General features: G+C 44.7%; 1 protein-coding gene across 2 annotated transcripts; it reads left to right on the forward strand.

The window, feature by feature from the left end:
- The first annotated feature begins 2,721 nt into the window (after window positions 1-2,721).
- On the forward strand, window positions 2,722-17,954 carry SLC25A14 (solute carrier family 25 member 14). Of its 2 annotated transcripts, XM_060692121.2 has the most exons (9): window positions 2,722-3,728; window positions 6,337-6,484; window positions 7,661-7,755; window positions 9,543-9,628; window positions 11,864-11,959; window positions 13,967-14,091; window positions 14,687-14,822; window positions 16,379-16,459; window positions 17,521-17,954. In XM_060692121.2, exons 1-9 carry the CDS (start codon window positions 3,665-3,667, stop codon window positions 17,560-17,562), a joined length of 873 nt encoding a protein of 290 aa, XP_060548104.2. In that variant the 5' UTR covers window positions 2,722-3,664; the 3' UTR covers window positions 17,563-17,954. The 2 variants fall into 2 exon arrangements, with proteins under 2 accessions (XP_060548104.2, XP_087733585.1); XM_087877459.1 differs by lacking the exon at window positions 17,521-17,954 and having other exon boundaries at window positions 16,379-16,652.
- The last annotated feature ends 201 nt before the right edge of the window (window positions 17,955-18,155 follow it).

Here is an 18,155-nt window from a genome sequence, read left to right on the forward strand (position 1 = left end):
CAACCTAGCAGATCAAAAGCCATGTAATTGCAAGTAGATAAATAGGTACTTTTGTGGGAGGGCAACAGTGTTCTGCGTTTTGCCGTATGTTTTGCACTGCAGCAGGCTGTCATGCTGGCCACATGACCGCCAAAATGTCGTTGGGCAACACGGGCTCAGTGGCTTGAAGAACGAGATAAGAGCACCGCCTCCTAAAGTGCTACGACCTACGAAGTAAAACCCGCAGGAACACCTTTGCCTTTGCTTCATTGTAGTATAACTATGTCAAGGGATGAGCAGTCTTTTCAAGACAGGGGCTGCATTCCCTTAGCTAAGCGATCAGGATACGCACTCCTGAGCTTGACTGGAGCAAAGCAGAAACTTCGGTTCATGTTCTCTCGTGGTGGGATTCAGCCGGTTCGCACTGGTTCAGGCAAACCCGTTGTTAAATTACACACACACACACACTGCTATCAAAGTGGATCCTGGGCGCTACACTGTAATGGAGAAACGAGCAACGGAGCAGCCGGCGCGAGGGAAGAAGGTTGCTTGATTTCCCTCCTTTTTCTCCCTGCTCCTCCTTCCCTCGTGTCGGCTGCTCCGTTTCCCATTTCTCAACTGCAGCGCAGCGCCCAGGATTCACTCCAATAGCAGGAGGGGGGAGGGTAATTTAACAACCGATTTGCCCTGGGTCATGTTGGCCATCGCGGAAGGCTCGTCCCACATATGTGTGGCAGAGCTGAAGGATGGGCCACGCCTCCCACGACCGCCAACCTGACCCTGGGTGAACCGGTTGTTAAAATTATTTGAATCCCACCACTGGTTCTCTCTCATCCCAACATTCATTCATTCACCTTGCACACAGGTGCACCCATACTTCTACTCCTGTCTGGGTGTGTATCTGCCAGTTTATATTCTCTCACCCTCTCTTTATGTTTGCCGGCTCCTTTCCTGTTTTATTTTTTCTGTTTTTGTTTTACCGGCAGTGGTGGAAAATATAGACAACACGCTGTTTCTGTTTCCAGCAGCAGCTGATTTATTTTTTTCCCCCTGATAAGGGAGAGGTGCCGTTTGCAGCCTTATCAGGAGCAAAAGGCCCCAGGGAGTGTGACTTAGGCCCTTATCGCCACTAGCTAGGCTACTGAACACATTTTAGATGCCCATGCTTTTGAACATTAGTCAAAAACCGCATATCAATACAAAATGCAGCTGCCCACCTCCTGGGAAGCGATAATCCCCTCAGTGTGGTGAGCATTGCATTGGCTTCCAGGCGCATTTCAAAGTGCTGATTGTAATTGATGAAGCCTCTTTGATCCCAGATTTCTTCAAGGCTGCCTCTGTATTGAAGTTCACTTCTTCTGGACCTTTCTCCCAAGTGGAGATGCAAAGGTTAGGGGAGGTAGGAGCTCACCAATAATGTGTTTTGGGAGGGAGGGGGCTCTCACCTTGCAGAACAGTTCCACCCCCTTCCCCAAGTGGCTTGGTTGTTATTCACCTTGGCATCCTTGTAGGGTTGTAGGTAGTTAAGCAGAACTTTTCTAGGCCTGGCTAGGTGACTCAGTGGCTAAGACAGAGCTTGTCGATTAGAAAGGTCGGCAGTTTGGCAGTTCGAATCCCTAGTATAGATCTCCTGCGCGAGCAGGGGGTTGGAGTAGATGACCTCCAAGGTCCCTTCCAACTCTGTTACTGTTACAAATAATTCTTGCTATGCATTTGGGGATGACAATGGTGAGGGTTATTGTTCATTGGCCAATGAACACTGCCTCTTCGTAATATGTTTGGTTTCTCTGCTGCTAAACTGTCATGAGCTGGTCTGATTTGGCAATACATAAATAGCTGTGCAGAGGAAATATGCTAGATGTGAATTGCCAGTGGGGCACAAGCCCTGGGCTGGATTTAGCCCCCACCAAAAGGCCTATCATGAGTCTTGAGGTCCAAATGATCAGATTGTAATTTTGAATATGCCAGCAGGACATCACTAAACACACCAAATGTATTACCGTATGATGTATTCATTCTATTTTTAATTTAAAAATAGCAGGAAAAAACAGATCCATGAATTTGTCTTGGCTTCCCCACCCTTTTTGGGAGCGGGTAAATACATAAAGTAGAAATACAACAAGCAGCGCACTTCTACCCTAAACAGTGAAGACCTGAAACATTTAATCAACACAAGAAGATAATGCGTTTTGGATAAAGATATCTTTGAATCCCACCCAGTGGTGGGATTCAGCCAGTTTGCACCTATTCGGGAGAACCGGTTGTTAACTTTCTAAGCAGTTCGGAGAACCGGTTGTTGGAAGAAATCTTATTTTGTCTTTTTCCACTTTACAGGGCTAATCCTGTAAGGAAGGCAGGAAGGAAACATTCCGGTGCTGTTTCTAGTCTAATCTTTATTGCCCTGCTTACAGAAACTGCCTCTCTGCTTAACCTTTATTACATTGTAACAGCTAAGGTGTGAAGTGCCCATCGATGTGAGCGACGTTGGGTTGGCCATGCCCACACGGTCACATAGCCACCGAGCCACGCCTACTCAGCTGGTCATTAGAGCAGAGAACCAGTTGTTAAATTATTTGAATCCCACCACTGATCCCACCCCCTACAGAGAAGAGATTCATATTTTATTAAGAATTCTAGGATATTTTGATTTCAGAATTTGCAAACCCCGCTGCCCTTCTAACACTGATGGGTCATGAAACGTCAACCCGGCGCCACAAATATTCTTTTCTGTTTTATTGACAGAAGGGAGATGCATTTCGCGAGGGGTTGGCAAGTGCCGATAAACGGACGGGAGCGAGAAAGCCATAAAGTGCGACAATCCAAAATATGTTTGCAAATGACGGTTTGCACAACTCATTTTCTGAGGCTGCCTGCTGCACACTGAACCCTAAACTTAACGGGCTTCACGTGCGAAGCCAGAAAATTTAAAAAGCTAAGCCGAGCTTTGCCTGCTGTAAGAACACATCTAGCACATGTGAATGCAGACAAGCCCTCCATCGTATTCTTAAAACTGTCCTTCCATGCCCAACCAGAGGGAATATGCCACCCTGGGTCTTTGGAGAGGGCGGCATATAAATTGAATAAATAAAATAAAATAAATAAATAAAATAAACTTGAATAAGCAAGATTATTACAGATGGAATTGCTGCCTGCTCTTCCATCCTTGCCATAGGACCAGCCAAGATGGTTCCTATGCATCTTCCTGCTGGTTTGCTCCCCAATTTGCTGCTGATGAAAAGGTGCCCTTGGCAAGATCAAAGCCTTCTCTTCCCCTCTAGGCTCCGCCCCCTCTCGCTTGAGCCACGCCTCCCTCGATCTTGCGGAGAACACCTTATCAGAGGAGGAGGATGGGCGGGGCAGGCGCCTCTCGCCCAGACGAGACTTTGGCTCTTGCCATTGGCTACTTTTAGCCCCAACCCACCAGCTCGTCCAATCGCAAGCCTCGAGATTCTACTCCGCATTTTTCCCAGCCCGCTGAGAGCGAACCTCCTTTTTTTTTTTCCTCTCTCTCTCTCTCTCCTTTGTAATACTTTTGGCCTTTGCCGGCTGCCGTCCGGACCAAAGCGCGAATCCTCTCCGGCCGGGGAAAGAAACGAGGGAGCGCGCGGGTTGGCGCTCAGGAAGAACGAAGCTGCACCGGGAAGTGGGGGAGGGGGCCCGGCGGCTCCCTTCCTCCTCAGCCGCGATGTCCGTCCTCAGCTGGAAGCCGTTCGTCTACGGGGGATTGGCCTCGCTGGTGGCCGAATTCGGTGGGTGAGATGGAGAGGGAAAGGCTGGGCCGCGCGCGCATGCGCGGTTCCTAGGACGCCTCCCCTTTCGAGTTTACCGGGCTGTAGGCCACGCCCTTCCCCCCCACCACCACCGGTGCCTAGCAACGCCCCAGCCCGACTCCGCTGCGGCCTACCTGCTCAGCTTCGGTCCGCGGAGACCGGGCGAAGAAGGGCAGGGAAGTGTTGGGCGGACTGGTCTTGGCCCAGCTCTCCCCCCTCTCTCCCAAATTACTGTCCAGCAGTTGACCTTGGGTGTCCAGTCAGAATAAAATAGAATAGAAAGGAATAGGAATAGGAATAGAGTAGAATAGAATAGAAAGGAATAGGAATAGAATAGAATAGAACAGAATAAGAAATAATAGGAATAGAATAGAATAGGAATTAGAAATAATAGGAATAGAATAGAATTAGAAATAATAGGAATAGAATAGAATTAGAAATAATGGGAATAGAAAGGAATAGAATAGAATAGGAATTAGAAATAATAGGAATAGAATAGATTAGAATAGAATTAGAAATAATAGGAACAGAATAGAATAGAATAAGAAATAATAGAAATAGAATAGAAATTAGAAATAATAGGAATAGAATAGAATAGATAAGAATAGAATAGAATAGAATAGAATTAGAAATAATAGGAATAGAATAGAAAGGAATAGAGTAGAATAGAATAGAATAGAATAGAATAGAATAGAATAGAATAGAATAGCAGAGTTGGAAGGGACCTTGGAGGTCTTCTAGTCCAACCCCCTGCTTAGGCAGGAAACCTACACCGCTTCATTTCCCCCCCATTATTTTGGAGATTTTTTCCCCCATTATTTTGGAGAAGAGCATCACAATGCCGGGCTTCTTGCTGTGCAGATGCAAGCTGACACCCCCCCAAAAAAGCACCCCAAAGGTGCTTTTTTGTTTTTTTCTTCAAGAGGCAACTGGACTTCCCTGTTTTTCTTTGCAGACGTTTCGCTTCTCATCCAAGAAGCTTCTTCAGCTCTGACTGGATGGTGGGGGGGAATGGAAGGATTCGCCATCCCAGTCAGAGCTGAAGAAACTTCTTGGATAAGAAGCGAAACATCGTCAACAAACAACCACCGCAGAAAGTCCATTTGCCTCTTGAAAAAAAGCTCCTTTGGGACGACCTTGACCTGGATGACTGAGAATCTCCATCGATGTGCAGGTAACAGTAACGGAGTTGGAAGGGACCTTGGAGGTCATCTAGGCCAATGCGCAGGATACCTATACTAGGGATTCAAACCGCCGAACTGCCGACCTTTCTGATCGAGAAGCTCAGTGTCTTAGCCACTGAGCCACCTAGTCAGGCAGGTGTGACACTTACTGTCCAGCCTTTCATCCTAATATTTTCATCTGACAGTTAGGATAAGTACAGGTAGTCGTCGACTTAATGGCCACAATTGAGCCCCCACACTTTTTGTTGCTAGGCGAGCCCCGCAACAAACAACCCTGACCATGGAATTCCCTGCAAAAATAAGATTTCTCCACCTTGATACTCTTTTGAAAGGATGGAGCTGGGGACCAGGGAGACGGAGCCCATGAAGTGGGTTGATTTGATTGTTGTCACCTGGGAGGCTGAGATTAATTGGGTTTTGTATTTGGGATTTTATTTCTGTAACCTGTCCGGGATCACTATGAATTGGGCAGCCGTATACATTTTCTTAATAAATTTTAATAAGAATTGTACCCACTAGAGTTGTAATTCTGAGAATTAGTTAGTCTGCACAAAACTTAAGATGGAAGACTGTCAAAGTCCAAAATCAAGAAAGATGTGCAGAGTTACTTTGAAGCAGATTCCTTTATTGTTCCTCACCACTGGGCAGAAGCTTGCCAAACTAAAGCAATTACTTGTATCATTAAATATATACTCGGAGAAGGTCTAAAACCAAAATTACTTACTGTCTCTCATTCTTCTGGAATGCACTCCCTCCCTGCCGGGCATCTGGACTACATTTCACGACAAAGACCATTGCAGAATCCCCCCTGATATTCTTTACTACTCTTGGGGCGCTTGTACCATGGAGAATTTTATTAGATAGAGATGGACAGTTTGGCTAGCCTCAAACCCCCTTCGGCTCTAGGGAAAAAAGGCAGGTCTGTGCAGGGGTGGGATTGAAAAATTTCAGCAACCGGTTCACTGCCTGGTTGGCATAGCTGTGGGGGTGTGGCCTACTCGGCCTCCTGCAACACGGTGGGGGGCATTTTCACCCTCCCCAGGCTCCGAAGGCTTTCCTGGAGCATCCAGGAGGGCGAAAACAGCGTCCCCCGGGCTCGTTTCCGGACTTCCAGAAGCCTGTTTTTTGCCCTACCAAAGCATCCGCACACACCCTGGCATCCAAAACAGGTCATGTGGAGACTCCTGGGAGGGGCGGTATCAGCCAGTCCTTGGAACAACAGGTTCGGCGAACCAGATTAAAATTAACATCCGGTTCGCCCGAACCCATCCAAACTGGCTGAATCCCACCCCTGGGTCTGTGACTGTTCTGTAGTCACTCCTACAAATTGCGGTACAGCTAACATGTTAGGGCAATCATTAGATCATTTCTGCTATGTGATTCATCAGCTTCTTCTATCCTAGGGACCTTCCCTGTGGATCTCACCAAAACACGACTTCAAGTCCAAGGTCAAAGCATTGATTCCCGTTTCCGAGAGATCAAATATCGGGGCATGTTCCATGCCTTGTTCCGCATCTCCAGAGAAGAAGGCATTCTAGCATTGTATTCTGGGTAAGTACAGCTTTCATTTTCTGTTATGCACAGCTTCTTTCCTACTACACGACAGGTAGTCCTCGACTTACAATATTTTGTTTAGCGACCTTTCGACGTTACAACGAGCACTGAGAAAACTGACTTAGGACTGTTTTTTTCACATGACCACTGCAGAATCTCCATGGTCACGTGATTTATATGGGGATGCTTGACAACTGGCTCATATTGATAGCAGTTGCTGTGTCCCAGGGGCCTTGTGATCCCCCTATTGGCAACCTTCTGACAAGCAAAGGGGAAATCATTAACAATAGTGCTACTAACGTAACAACTGTAGTGATTCAGTTAACAAATGTGACAAGAAAAGTTGTAAAATGGGGCCAAACTCACTTAACCAACTTCTGACTTAGTATTGTGGCCCGTACGTGGCCTGTGCAGCTAGTAGCTGATTCAGACAGTGAGGAGGCTGGTGTGCTGCGCCAGCAGCCTGTGCAGCTGGCACTCGAGTTGGACAATGAGGAGGATGGAGAAGATGTGGTGTCAGAGGCAGGGATTTAGCCAGGGCCTTCAGAACCTCCAGAAGCTCCCTTAAGTGAAGAGGAAGAAGAGGAGGAGCCTCTTTTCGATGCACGGGCGCGCAGAGCTGCCAAAAGGCAGGAGTGGCTCCTCAGGAGGAGGTCTCCTCGAGAGTAAGGCTTGGGGCTAATTGGCCACTCCCTTAGCCTATTTAAGGAGGAACGTCGACTGAAGCAATTTGCAGGGAACAACTTCGTTCACATACCTTCGTGTCTTGTCTTGCTTATTTTATCAGCTTCCTGGAAATTGCTTCTGGGCATTCTGCCAAGCACAGTAAGCTTTCAGTATTATTCTTTGAATTCTTGGCGGCTGTTAATGCAGTTAGTTAACAGCCATTGTTGTAAAAAACTGGTTTATTTAGTAAACTAAGGCTTGAACGGACTTTGTGTGTGCTGTGTTCTTTGGGGTCCGTAGCTGGGGCAGAACATTTAGCAATCAAAATTTTGGGGTCAATTGTACATTGAGGACTACCTGTACAGCAATATTGTTGGGATCACACAAAAGACTTTAGCCTATGAGTTACAAGGTTCAGACTTGTTTGTTGTTGGGCTTGGCTAAATGAAGTGTGGGAGTGCTGCTGTTTTCCTAAGCTGAATCATTGTTGTTCTTTGTGTGTTGCAGCATTGCACCGGCATTATTAAGACAAGCATCTTACGGCACTATAAAGATTGGTATATACCAGAGTTTGAAACGACTTTTTGTGCACCGTTTAGAAGGTTGGTATGCTAAGAAAATCTTATGGCTCTTCCCTCCTCCCTCCCCTTCACAAAGATATAAAGTGTCAGATCAATTAATTAATAGATAATCAATCTGGCTGTGGCTCACCTGAGCTGCTTGGAGTTTCAGATTCCCAAGATGGCCAAAGAGAGCGCTAGGCTCCGTGGGACGGTCATTTATGACCACCAGCCCTGTGTCTCCGTAGAAGCCGTTTTGACAGAGCAAATCAGCTGTCAAATGGCTGAAAAAACTCTCCTTCGGGAAAAGAAGGAGAGGAGAGCCGGTGGGCAAGAGTAGAGCCCCCCGAAAGCTCTCTGGATCATTTCCAGAGGCTTGGAGGGTGTGAGCTCCTCAGACAGCCCGCCAAGAAGCTCCGGAGCCAGGATGTCCCTGCAAAAGCAGGGCGAGAAGCCGCAATCCGATCCTGCTTTTAAAACGTGAGTTTTGGAGGGTCGCTAAAGCACTTGGAGGCTTATCTGTGTCCTCAATGACCCTCTAAAAGGATGCAAATGACCACCTGTCTTCAAGGAATATAAATCCTTCCATTCCCCACCATCCAGTCAGAGCTGAAGAAGCTTCTTGGGTGAGAAGCGAAACGTCTTCAAAGAAAAAACCAGAAAGTCCGGTTGCCTCTTGAAAAAAGTACCTTTGGGACAACCATGACCTGGATGACTGAGAATCTCCACAGGCATTAGAATCCAGTGCTTTTCTTCTTAAAAACACACACCTCTGATGCAGTCATTTTGACACTCGTTCCAAAATTCAAAACGGGGGAATGTCACGCCGATAAAAATCCAGATGTTATGCTGCCCTGCCTGCCTTTTCATCGCCCACCAAGTTGCCCCTGCCTACACTATCACATATGCTGTGCGTTGTGGTCTCTGCTTATGGAAACTATGTCTTAAATGTTTGTTTTCCTGCAGGCCCTGGGCAGAGAGTGACCCGGTCTCTTTGAAGAGTGCTGCGGTCAGTACCCCTGCCCTCCCCAGCCTAACTCTGCTCTAACTCTTGGCTTTTCCTTTCTGAACTAATTCTCTAATCACGTTGGCTGGGTTTTTTTTTTTTTAATTCAGGTTCTCAGATTCTACTGAATCTCTATCAAAAATTGTCCCAAAGGATTTGTGGACTTCAACTTCCAGAATTCCTCAGCCAGCTGGGAGTTAAAGACCACAAGTCTTAAAGTTGCCAAGTTTGGAGACCCCTGCTCTAAAAGGATGCAAATTTCCTGTTGTCTGCAAGGAATATAAATCCTCCCATTCCCCACCATCCTGTCAGAGCTGAAGAAGCTTCTTGGATGAGAAGTAAAATGTCTTCAAAAGAAAAGAAAACCCAAGGAAGTCCAGTTGCCTCCTGAAAAGGCACCTTTGGGAGAACCATGACTTGGATGACTGAGAATCTGTACAGACTTTCTATCAAAAATTCTTTCTGCGTACATACCTCCCAGGAAGCTTGAGGGATTGGGTGGCATTCGTTTTTTTTAGAATCTTAACAATCCTGGGAAAAAAAGCAAGGAAATTGGTTCATCTACTTCCTGCTTTATACTCTTAACTATCTGTAAAAAGAATGGTTTGATTGGAATCCTGAAGATTTGCAATATCTTTAGGTACAAGAAAGAGATGGTTAGAAAATCTGAGCACCTGGTCTTTCCCTAAAATAAATAATAAATTTTATATATAAAGGAAGATATATTCTTTTTCATCTTTACTTTTCCTTCCTGTAATCTACTTCTATTGCTTTTTCTCCTTGAGCAGAATTTTGCCTTATATCATGTTCTCCCTAATTGCAGATGAGACGTTATTGATCAATGTCATCTGTGGAGTGATATCGGGGGTGATTTCGTCCGCTCTGGCTAATCCAACAGATGTCCTAAAGGTAAGAAGTCAGTAATGGTAACAGAGTTGGAAGGGAACTTGGAGGTCATCTAGTCCAACCCCCACTCACGCAGGAGACCTATACTCGGGATTCGAACCGCCGAACTGCCGACCTTTCGGATCGACAAGCTCAGCGTCTTAGCTACTGTGTGTACTTATTGCTGGTCTGTTGCAGAAATTTTACTTTCTGGCAGCTTTCAAATTCTATAAACGGTTTGATTCTATCTCTATCAATACAGGTAGTCCTTGGCTTAGCACAGTTCATTTAGTGACCGTTCGAAGTTACAACATCTCTGAAAGAAGTGACTGATGACCGTTTTTCACACTTAACGGCCATCGCAGCATCCCCGTGGTCAGGTGATCAAAATTCGGAGGCTTGGCAACAGACTCATATTTATGATGGTTGCAATGTTCCAGGGTCACATGATCCCCTTCTGCAACCTTCCGGCAAGCAAAAGTCAATGGGGAAGCCAGATTCACTTAACAACCACATTACTAACTTCATAACTGCAGTGATTCACTTAACAACCAGAGCAAGAAAAGTGGTAAAATGGAGGCAAAATACACTTAACGAATGTTTCACTTTAGCCACAAACATTCTGGGCTCAATTGTGGTTGTAAGTGGAGGACTACCTGTAAAATCGGGTCAGTTACATGGGTGCCTCGACTTATGACTGAAGCGGAGGCTAGAATTGCCTTCTTCAGTCATGATGTTGTAAGTCGAGGCACCCATGTAACTGATCTGATTTTATGACCTTTTCTGCGGCAGTCGTTAAATGAACCAGTGCTTTCCTAGGGATATTTTTGGCTGGGGGGAAAAAAATAATATATATATATGTATGTATGTATGTATGTATGTATGTAGTTAGTTTCTGGCCAAAATGTCACAAATCTTGTCACGTGACCATGCGATTCTGAAACTGGCTGTAAAAGGTGAGCTGGCTGCCAAGCATCTGAAATGCAGCTATGTCCCTTTTGGGGAAATCTGTTCTAACTTCAAACAGTTGCTAAGTGACTAGCAAGGACTTTTTCTATATCCTAAGGAATCTGCCTAGTAAAACTTTTAGAGCAGGGGTCACCAACCTTTCGGACCTCAGGGACCACTGCATTCATAATTTTAAATCCCACAGACCACTAACATGAATTTTTTAAAAAGATAAACAGTATTTAGTGCAATATAAAAAATGCAAATAGTTTTTCTCGTGGACCACCAGTGCTCTGCGGACCACCAGTTGGTGACCGCTGTTTTAGAGCCTGTTCTTGCAGACTTGATCCAGCTATCAAAGACTAGCAATGGCAACTCACTAGACTAGCTATGGCAAGAACTGGGCATGGCTAGTCTAGTAAAGAGAAAGATCAGGGGAGACAGGATAGCAGTCTTCCAATATTTGAGGGGCTGTCACAGAGAGGAGTGGGGGGGGGGTCAAGCTGTTTTCCAAAGCCACCCGAAGGCCAGACAAGGAATAATGGATGGAAACTGATCAAAGGAGAAATTCAATCTAAAAATCAGGAGAAATTTTCTGACAGCGAGAACAGTCAAACAATGGAACAGAAGTTGCCTTCAGAAGTTGCGGGAGCTTCATCACTGGAGGCTTTCAAGAAGAGACTGGACAAGATGCTTGTCAGAAATGGTATAGGACCGTGATGGTGAACCTATGGCACGCATGCCAGAGGTGGCACATGAGCTGTGCAGGCATGCGTGCCTCCCGCTGGCTAGCTGGTCTTTTGGGTCTCTGCCGCGCATGGACGGAGGCCGGGAGCGTGTGGGAGGGCGTGCGCAGGGGGCGTGGGCAGGGGACTGCATGCACATTGCATTTTGGGAGTTTGGGTGCACACACACGCCTTCACATGCGCACATGCACGCTTTGGGCACACAGTCTGGAAAAGGTTAGCCATCACTGGTATAGTGTCTCCTGCGTGAGCAAGGGGTTGTATGACCTACAAATTCTCTTCCAACTCTTGTTATTCTGCATTCTGTATCTGACCTTTCCCAATCTATGCTAGCATGGGATTCTAGAAACTCTGATTTCTGTCCACCTAAAGAGCACCAGATGGGAAGAAGGCAGGTGTAAAGGAAACGATGATAGAGAAAGAGGGAAGCAGCTGTAAAAGCTTGGGTTACCCTACAAGGCTGGGAATGAATATTCATGCTTTGTACCTTGGCCTCCAAGCAATAATGTTGGGTCGTGGGTGGCTTTCCTATTTCCACCAACTTCCCTGCTCTCTTCATTTTTAGATTCGAATGCAAGCTCAGGGCAGCCTGTTCCAGGGCGGCATGATAGGAAGCTTCATAGACATCTACCAGCAAGAAGGCACGAGGGGCCTCTGGAGGGTAAGAGCTTCTTCTATTCCCTCCCACTCTCCCATGTGTTTTGTTGTCGCTTCCACAGGAAAATGTGGAGAAGGCTTGTCTAAGACTAAATTTTTATTACGTTTACATTCTGACTTCCCTCGGGTGGCAATACTCTCTGAATTTGGTTCTTTTCCTTGCAGGCGTTTCATTACCAAACTAGGTAATTTCATCAATGCTAGAAGTGGGTGGGGTTTGTGGAGTGGAGGAGGAGGAGAAGGATTGTGGGGTCCATGGTGCTCTCTTAAGTTTAGTTGTGTTCTTGCAGGTGTTTCATTATCTATTTAGGTAACATCATCAGCTCTCTGATTTCCCTCTGAGAACTCATAGTAGCGCTCCAAAGAATCATGCATCCTCATTTCATTGTCACTTCAATAATGCTGTGAGTTTGGTTGGTCTAAAAGAGAGTATTACCGGCTCAAACCTGACCAAGGCCTTCCACTATTATGAGCCTTGGTGATGCAGTGGTTAAAATGCAGTATTGCAGGCTAATTCAACTCACTGCCAGGAGTTCCATCCTGACCGGTTCAAGGTTGACTCAGCCTTCCATCCTTCCGAGGTGGGTAAAATGAGGACCCAGATTGTTGGGGGGCAAGATGCTGACTCTAAACCACTTAGAGAGGGCTGTGAAGTGGTGTATAAGTCTAAGTGGTATAGCTATTGCCCTTCCTTCCTTCCTTCCTTCCTTCCTTCCTTCCTTCCTTCCTTCCTTCCTTCCTTCCTTCCTTCCCTCCCTCCCTCCCTCCCTCCCTCCCTCCCTCCCTGTGATTAGAATGCAGTGTTACAGGCTAATTTTGCCCACTGCCAGGAATTCGATCCTGACCGGCTCGAGGTTGACTCAGCCTTCCATCCTTCCGAGGTGGGTAAAATGAGGACCCAGATTGTTGGGGGGGCAATATGCTGACTCTGTAAACCGCTTAGAGAGGGCTGTAAAGCACTGTGAAGCGGTATATAAATCTAAGTGCTAAGTGCTGTTCAGTGGAGATTTGAACGTGCTGTCCATCATTCTCATCCAACAAGTTTCTTCAGCTTTGACAGGACAGAGGGGAATGGAAGGAATTTAAGATTCAGCCCTTAGACAGATGTAGATGATTCTAGAAATTTTAGAAACAGTTGTGTATGAAAGAAAGTTATAAACATGGTGGTAGCAATCACAAATTTTTTTAAAAAAAATATTGGGAGAGAGATCTCTAGTAGTGGAATAATTTTAATGCTTTCCCTCAATTGAAGCGTTGTCCTTCTTTATCAAGGTCCCTTATTTTTGATTTTTGGGAACCAGCCAGTAAGACCCTAATTCTCTAGAGCAGGACTGTCAAACTCAAGGCCCGGGGGCCGAATCTGGCCCGTGGGGTGCTTAGATCTGCCCGCAGTGCTTCTGCCAGTGAAAATGGAGCTCGCGAGGGCTGTGGACGGCCCTCCCGAGCTTCGTTTTGCTGGCAGAGGGTTGCAGGAGGCCATCACAGCCGAAAATGGAGCTCAGGAGCCCATTTTCGCTGGCCGAGCGCTTGGGCCACCACAGGTGGCCCCCTGACACGAGTGACATCGAGCTGGCCACGCCCACCCTGGCCCCCCAAGGTCAAACACAACCCTGATGTGGCCCTCAATGAAATCGAGTTTGACACCCCTGCTCTAGCGGAACAACAATGGCAAAGGAAGAAAGCAAAATAACACAAACCGGAATAATGCATAGCAAATAATAGTTTTTAATTTTCGGTATTGACACTTCTTAATGAAATCAGGATTTTGTCGAGAGAGAAGTTGATAAATCAGGTGTATAGATCTACCTTTTTAAAGGGGTTTTGTAAACAAAGAGTCTTGAGATCAGAGCTAAATGCCAGCGGACCGTTTTTTTCCTTGTGAAAAAAATGAAGCAACCTGCAAACTTCAAAACAGTTAAGGATGGGATAAATGGAAGTGATACGATAGTGGGTCATTGATGGAGAAGTGGCGGTTGAAGCCATTCTAACTTCTGATCTTTCCTTTGGCTAGGGTGTGGTTCCCACGGCTCAGCGAGCTGCCATTGTGGTAGGAGTTGAGTTACCAGTCTATGACATCACCAAGAAACATTTAATACTTTCGGGAGTCATGGGAGACACAATTCTGACACATTTTATGTGAGTACCTGCTGGTTAACCTAAATGTATTTTTCTCAAGTTGTGTAGCTTGTGAAATGAGGCATGGATTGTGGGCATGGAGTAGTCAAGAGCTCAACATTTTGGCATTTTCCCCTGTGACTTCTGCACTTCATGCATCCTTCCAGGGGTGGATACCGGTATTGCACTAAGCCACATTATGGACTTGTTTAGTTTTGATTCAGTATGACATGTGAACCCAGCTCTATAAATCAAGATTTATGGCCCAATATTAAGTGTAATCTAGAGCTTGTAGCATTTAAATAGAGCGAGAACAAATCTGAACCCGTGTTAGAAATTGTAAGGCGCAAAGAGACTACACTGTCAAAGCCATCTTCCGGTGAGGCACCAGTATTACTGTCCTTAAAACTTTACGTGAGTTGTGGAAAACTCCGGGGAAGAATCGGTCATTCTGCCACCCGCAACTAAAACTTGGGGTTTCCGTCGCACATTTTCTCCCAAGAATTGTATTAGGCCTGAAATCAGTGCCACATTAGAAGGAAAGAAGTCACAATCTCTAGTTACTCTCTGAGATGCACCGGCTTTTCAACGGTTTCTTCTATGCTTCTCTGTCCAGTTCCAGTTTTACGTGTGGACTAGCTGGTGCCGTAGCTTCCAATCCAGTGGATGTGGTTCGAACCCGCATGATGAATCAGCGGGCCATAGTGGGAACTGTGGAGCTGTATAGGGGAACAATGGACGGCCTGTTAAAGGTAAGAACTACAGGGTAACCATCTTGAGGGAGTCAGGATTAGTGTGGTGTAGTGGTTCAGAGGTGCTGGACTAATAGTAGGGGCACCTGGTTCATTCTCGCCCTAAGTCATGGTTGACTTTGTCCCTATCTCCTCCTCTACCGCCTACGTTTCTTGCTGTGGTGGGAGCAGAATAGAGTAGAGTAGAGTAGAACAGAACAGAACAGAACAGAACAGAACAGAAAACAGAACGTAGAGTAGAATAGAATAGAATAGAATAGAATAGAATAGAATAGAATAGAATAGAATAGAATAGAATAGAATAGAATAGAATAGAATAGAATAACAGAGTTGGAAGGGACCTTGGAGGTCTTCTAGTCCAACCCCCTGCTTAGGCAGGAAACCCTACACCACTTCAGACAAATGGTTATCCAACCTCTTCTTAAAAACTTCCAGTGTTCGAGCATTCACAACTTCTGGAGGCAAGTTGTTCCACTGATGAATTGTTCTCACTGTCAGGAAATTTCTCCTTAGTTCTAAGTTGCTTCTCTCCTTGATTAGTTTCCACCCATTGCTTCTTGTCCTGCCCTCAGGTGAGGGTATATAGTATATAGGGGTGAAATGGGAATCCTCTTATGGGGTACTCCAAGCTCCTAAATAAAGGCAGGATGTAAATCTAAGAAATGTTGGGGGCAACACAGAAGGTGTAAATCAGGACGTATTTCTATTTTTTTTTTAATTTTAAAAAACAAACTATTGAATTTAAAAATATTAACAAACAAAAACAAAAAGAGAAAATATACAAATTTTCTCACTCTTAAAATTTACATTTTCAATCCATAATTACACTAACAAACTAAATACATGTGATTATATAAACATATATATACAAATATACAGTGACTTATTTACCTTTTCTATCTATCTGACGGTGCATTTTTTTTTATTTTTTGCATTTCCTCTAATTCTTATCTTTACCCTTTTTTCCTTTGGTTTATCCACTTATACCATCTATTCCATACTATAAAATATTTTGAGTCTTCCTTATCTTTTAATTCTAGAGTTAATTTATCCATTTCTGCGCATGTATAGATTTTTTGTATTACTTCCTGATCTGTTGGCATACAATCTGTTTTCCACAATTGTGCTATAGCCAGTCTGGCCGCCGTAATTATGTGTAGTATCAAGTATTTTATGTCTTTTCTAATATTCCTTTTTATCATGCCTAGTAAGAAAACTTCCGGTTCTAATTCAGTTTCTTGATCCGTTATTTCTACTATCCATGTTTTTATTTTTTTCCAATATTTCTTTATTTCTGGGCAAAGCCACCAAACATGGAAAAAAGTACCCTGCGCTTTTTTACATTTCCAGCAAACAGGATTTACATCCGGGTACATTTTAGCTAGTCTTGAGGGAGCCAGATATCGTCTATACCACATTGTCAGCGCTCCAAACTATGATTCTCCTTGTATGGTGCCGATTTTTGTCATACTATAATTATTTTCCCATACCCTCTCCCAGTCTTCTAACTGTATATCAGGACGTATTTCTAATGTGGTTTCTTATCGCCTCTACAGACTTGGAAAAGTGAGGGTTTCTTTGCACTTTACAAAGGTTTCTGGCCAAATTGGTTGAGACTTGGTCCCTGGAATATCATTGTATCCTTTTGTACACAAGACCAGAGGCACCATCATGTAGGGAAAACTGGGGAATGTTTCTGAAACAATTATCCATCATAGCCAAAAGTTTTGTAGATGTGGCAAATTTCCTGCAAATGCTGAAGTTACTCAAAGCTATTCTGATCTAATTCAGCATGTTGTGTGAACCTGTTTGTTATTATATACCAGAACAATAACTCATAAAGTTAAACAACAATTTGCTCTATGCACTTAATTTGGATTGCTGTATCAACCTCCTGGGTTTACACAAGGTTTTGAGTGACTAATTGATCGCATTTGATTCACACCACTTGCTGAATCCCGAAAGTGTAGGAAGCTAAGGGTCAAATTTAGGCACCCTTGACCTGCTGTGCAAAGGGAGCTTCTGAATTTTTAACCGATACGATTAAAGATCAATTTAGCCTCCTAGAATGATTTGTTCTGCAAGAGACATTTGAACAGTGTATTTTTGTTTGGGGCCTCTTGATGTAGCCAGCCCACATGAATTCGGGAGTTGAATAATTCTACACATTTCGGGGCAGCAGAGAAAAGCTAGCTGGGTAGATTCTATCCTTATCAAATCTAGTTGCTGGATTTTTCAGGCCTGGGATAGGTTCCTGCTCAAGTGAAAAGAGAATCCTGTCAAATTTGATATTCAGGATGCACTCAGGATATTAGCTAATCTTTGGGTAGCTATCCAGAGCTGTTCCTTCTACTGGAGCGATATAAAATATCTTATCCCCTTCTTTTTCTTACCATGGCTCTCCTGCATTAGTATCCTAGATGATGATTAGCCATTATAATTCCAAATTTTGTGTGTGTGCGTAGGGAAATCAGGGCTGTTAATTTGTTTATTGCTTTTAATTTTTGCCTTCTTTTCACACTAACATATTCCCTTGATTTCTGCAATTCTAACCGCCGTAAGTCCGCTTGGGCTCTTGGGATCGTTGAAATGCAAAACTAGATGTGTTAACTTAGCTGGAAATGAAACCCGGAGGAGGGAGGGAGGGAAAGATTAGAAATTCCTCCTTTTGAAATTTATTTCTTTAACTCAATGGCAGTTTTTTATCACCTACGAGCAGCTGAAGAGGCTCCCTTTTTAAGGTGCCTGGTCATCCAGCTACCTTTCCGTTCCCCTCCATTCCTGCATCTTCATGTGGTTTTTTTTGTTTTGTCTACATGGACTTTTGTTTTACCCTCCCATGTGCTGAATGCTCAGTATTGGGAGGGTGGCTTAAGGGGGAAGGGGAGGATGGGTCCACAAATACAGTATTCAGAGCCTGGTGCACGTGCTTTCCCACTCCCACGGGGGACGGTGGAACATGGAGGGAGAGCACTTAGGTCTGTGTTTGTATCTTCCATGAAGAGAGCTGCAAGTTAAAAATCCTTTTCACTGCCATGTGGCTTTTGCAGTAGGCAATTCTGCAAAAGGGGGCTGCTGCAGGTCTCCTTTCATTGTCATATAAACCCCATTAAACTATTTATTGGAATCCAATCCTGTGGTGCGTGTGCATTTGTATTTCTGCAAAATATTTCTGCAAAAATTTTCTTAAATTAGGACAGGCAGCGCCTGCCTGCTTAAACAGGTCTCTTTTTAAAAGGAGGAAATAAGAATTGCCTGTCCAGTTACACGATTTATGCACCTGCCAGGCTTAATGTCCCCTGAATCCTGATCTGGTATTTTTGCAAACATATT

Source organism: Pantherophis guttatus, chromosome 12 (assembly GCF_059756535.1).
Source record: "Pantherophis guttatus breed Tessera chromosome 12, ASM5975653v1, whole genome shotgun sequence".
In the NCBI taxonomy this organism is placed as follows: Eukaryota; Metazoa; Chordata; class Lepidosauria; order Squamata; family Colubridae; genus Pantherophis; species Pantherophis guttatus.

Bases quoted from the DNA above. Each gene is read 5' to 3' on its own strand.
- SLC25A14 (XM_087877459.1), top strand. From the start codon at position 3,665: ATGTCCGTCCTCAGCTGGAAGCCGTTCGTCTACGGGGGATTGGCCTCG. The intron at 9,629-11,863 runs GTAAGAAGTCAG...CTTCATTTTTAG, and splicing joins ATCCAACAGATGTCCTAAAG to ATTCGAATGCAAGCTCAGGG. The intron at 11,960-13,966 runs GTAAGAGCTTCT...TCCTTTGGCTAG, and splicing joins GCACGAGGGGCCTCTGGAGG to GGTGTGGTTCCCACGGCTCA.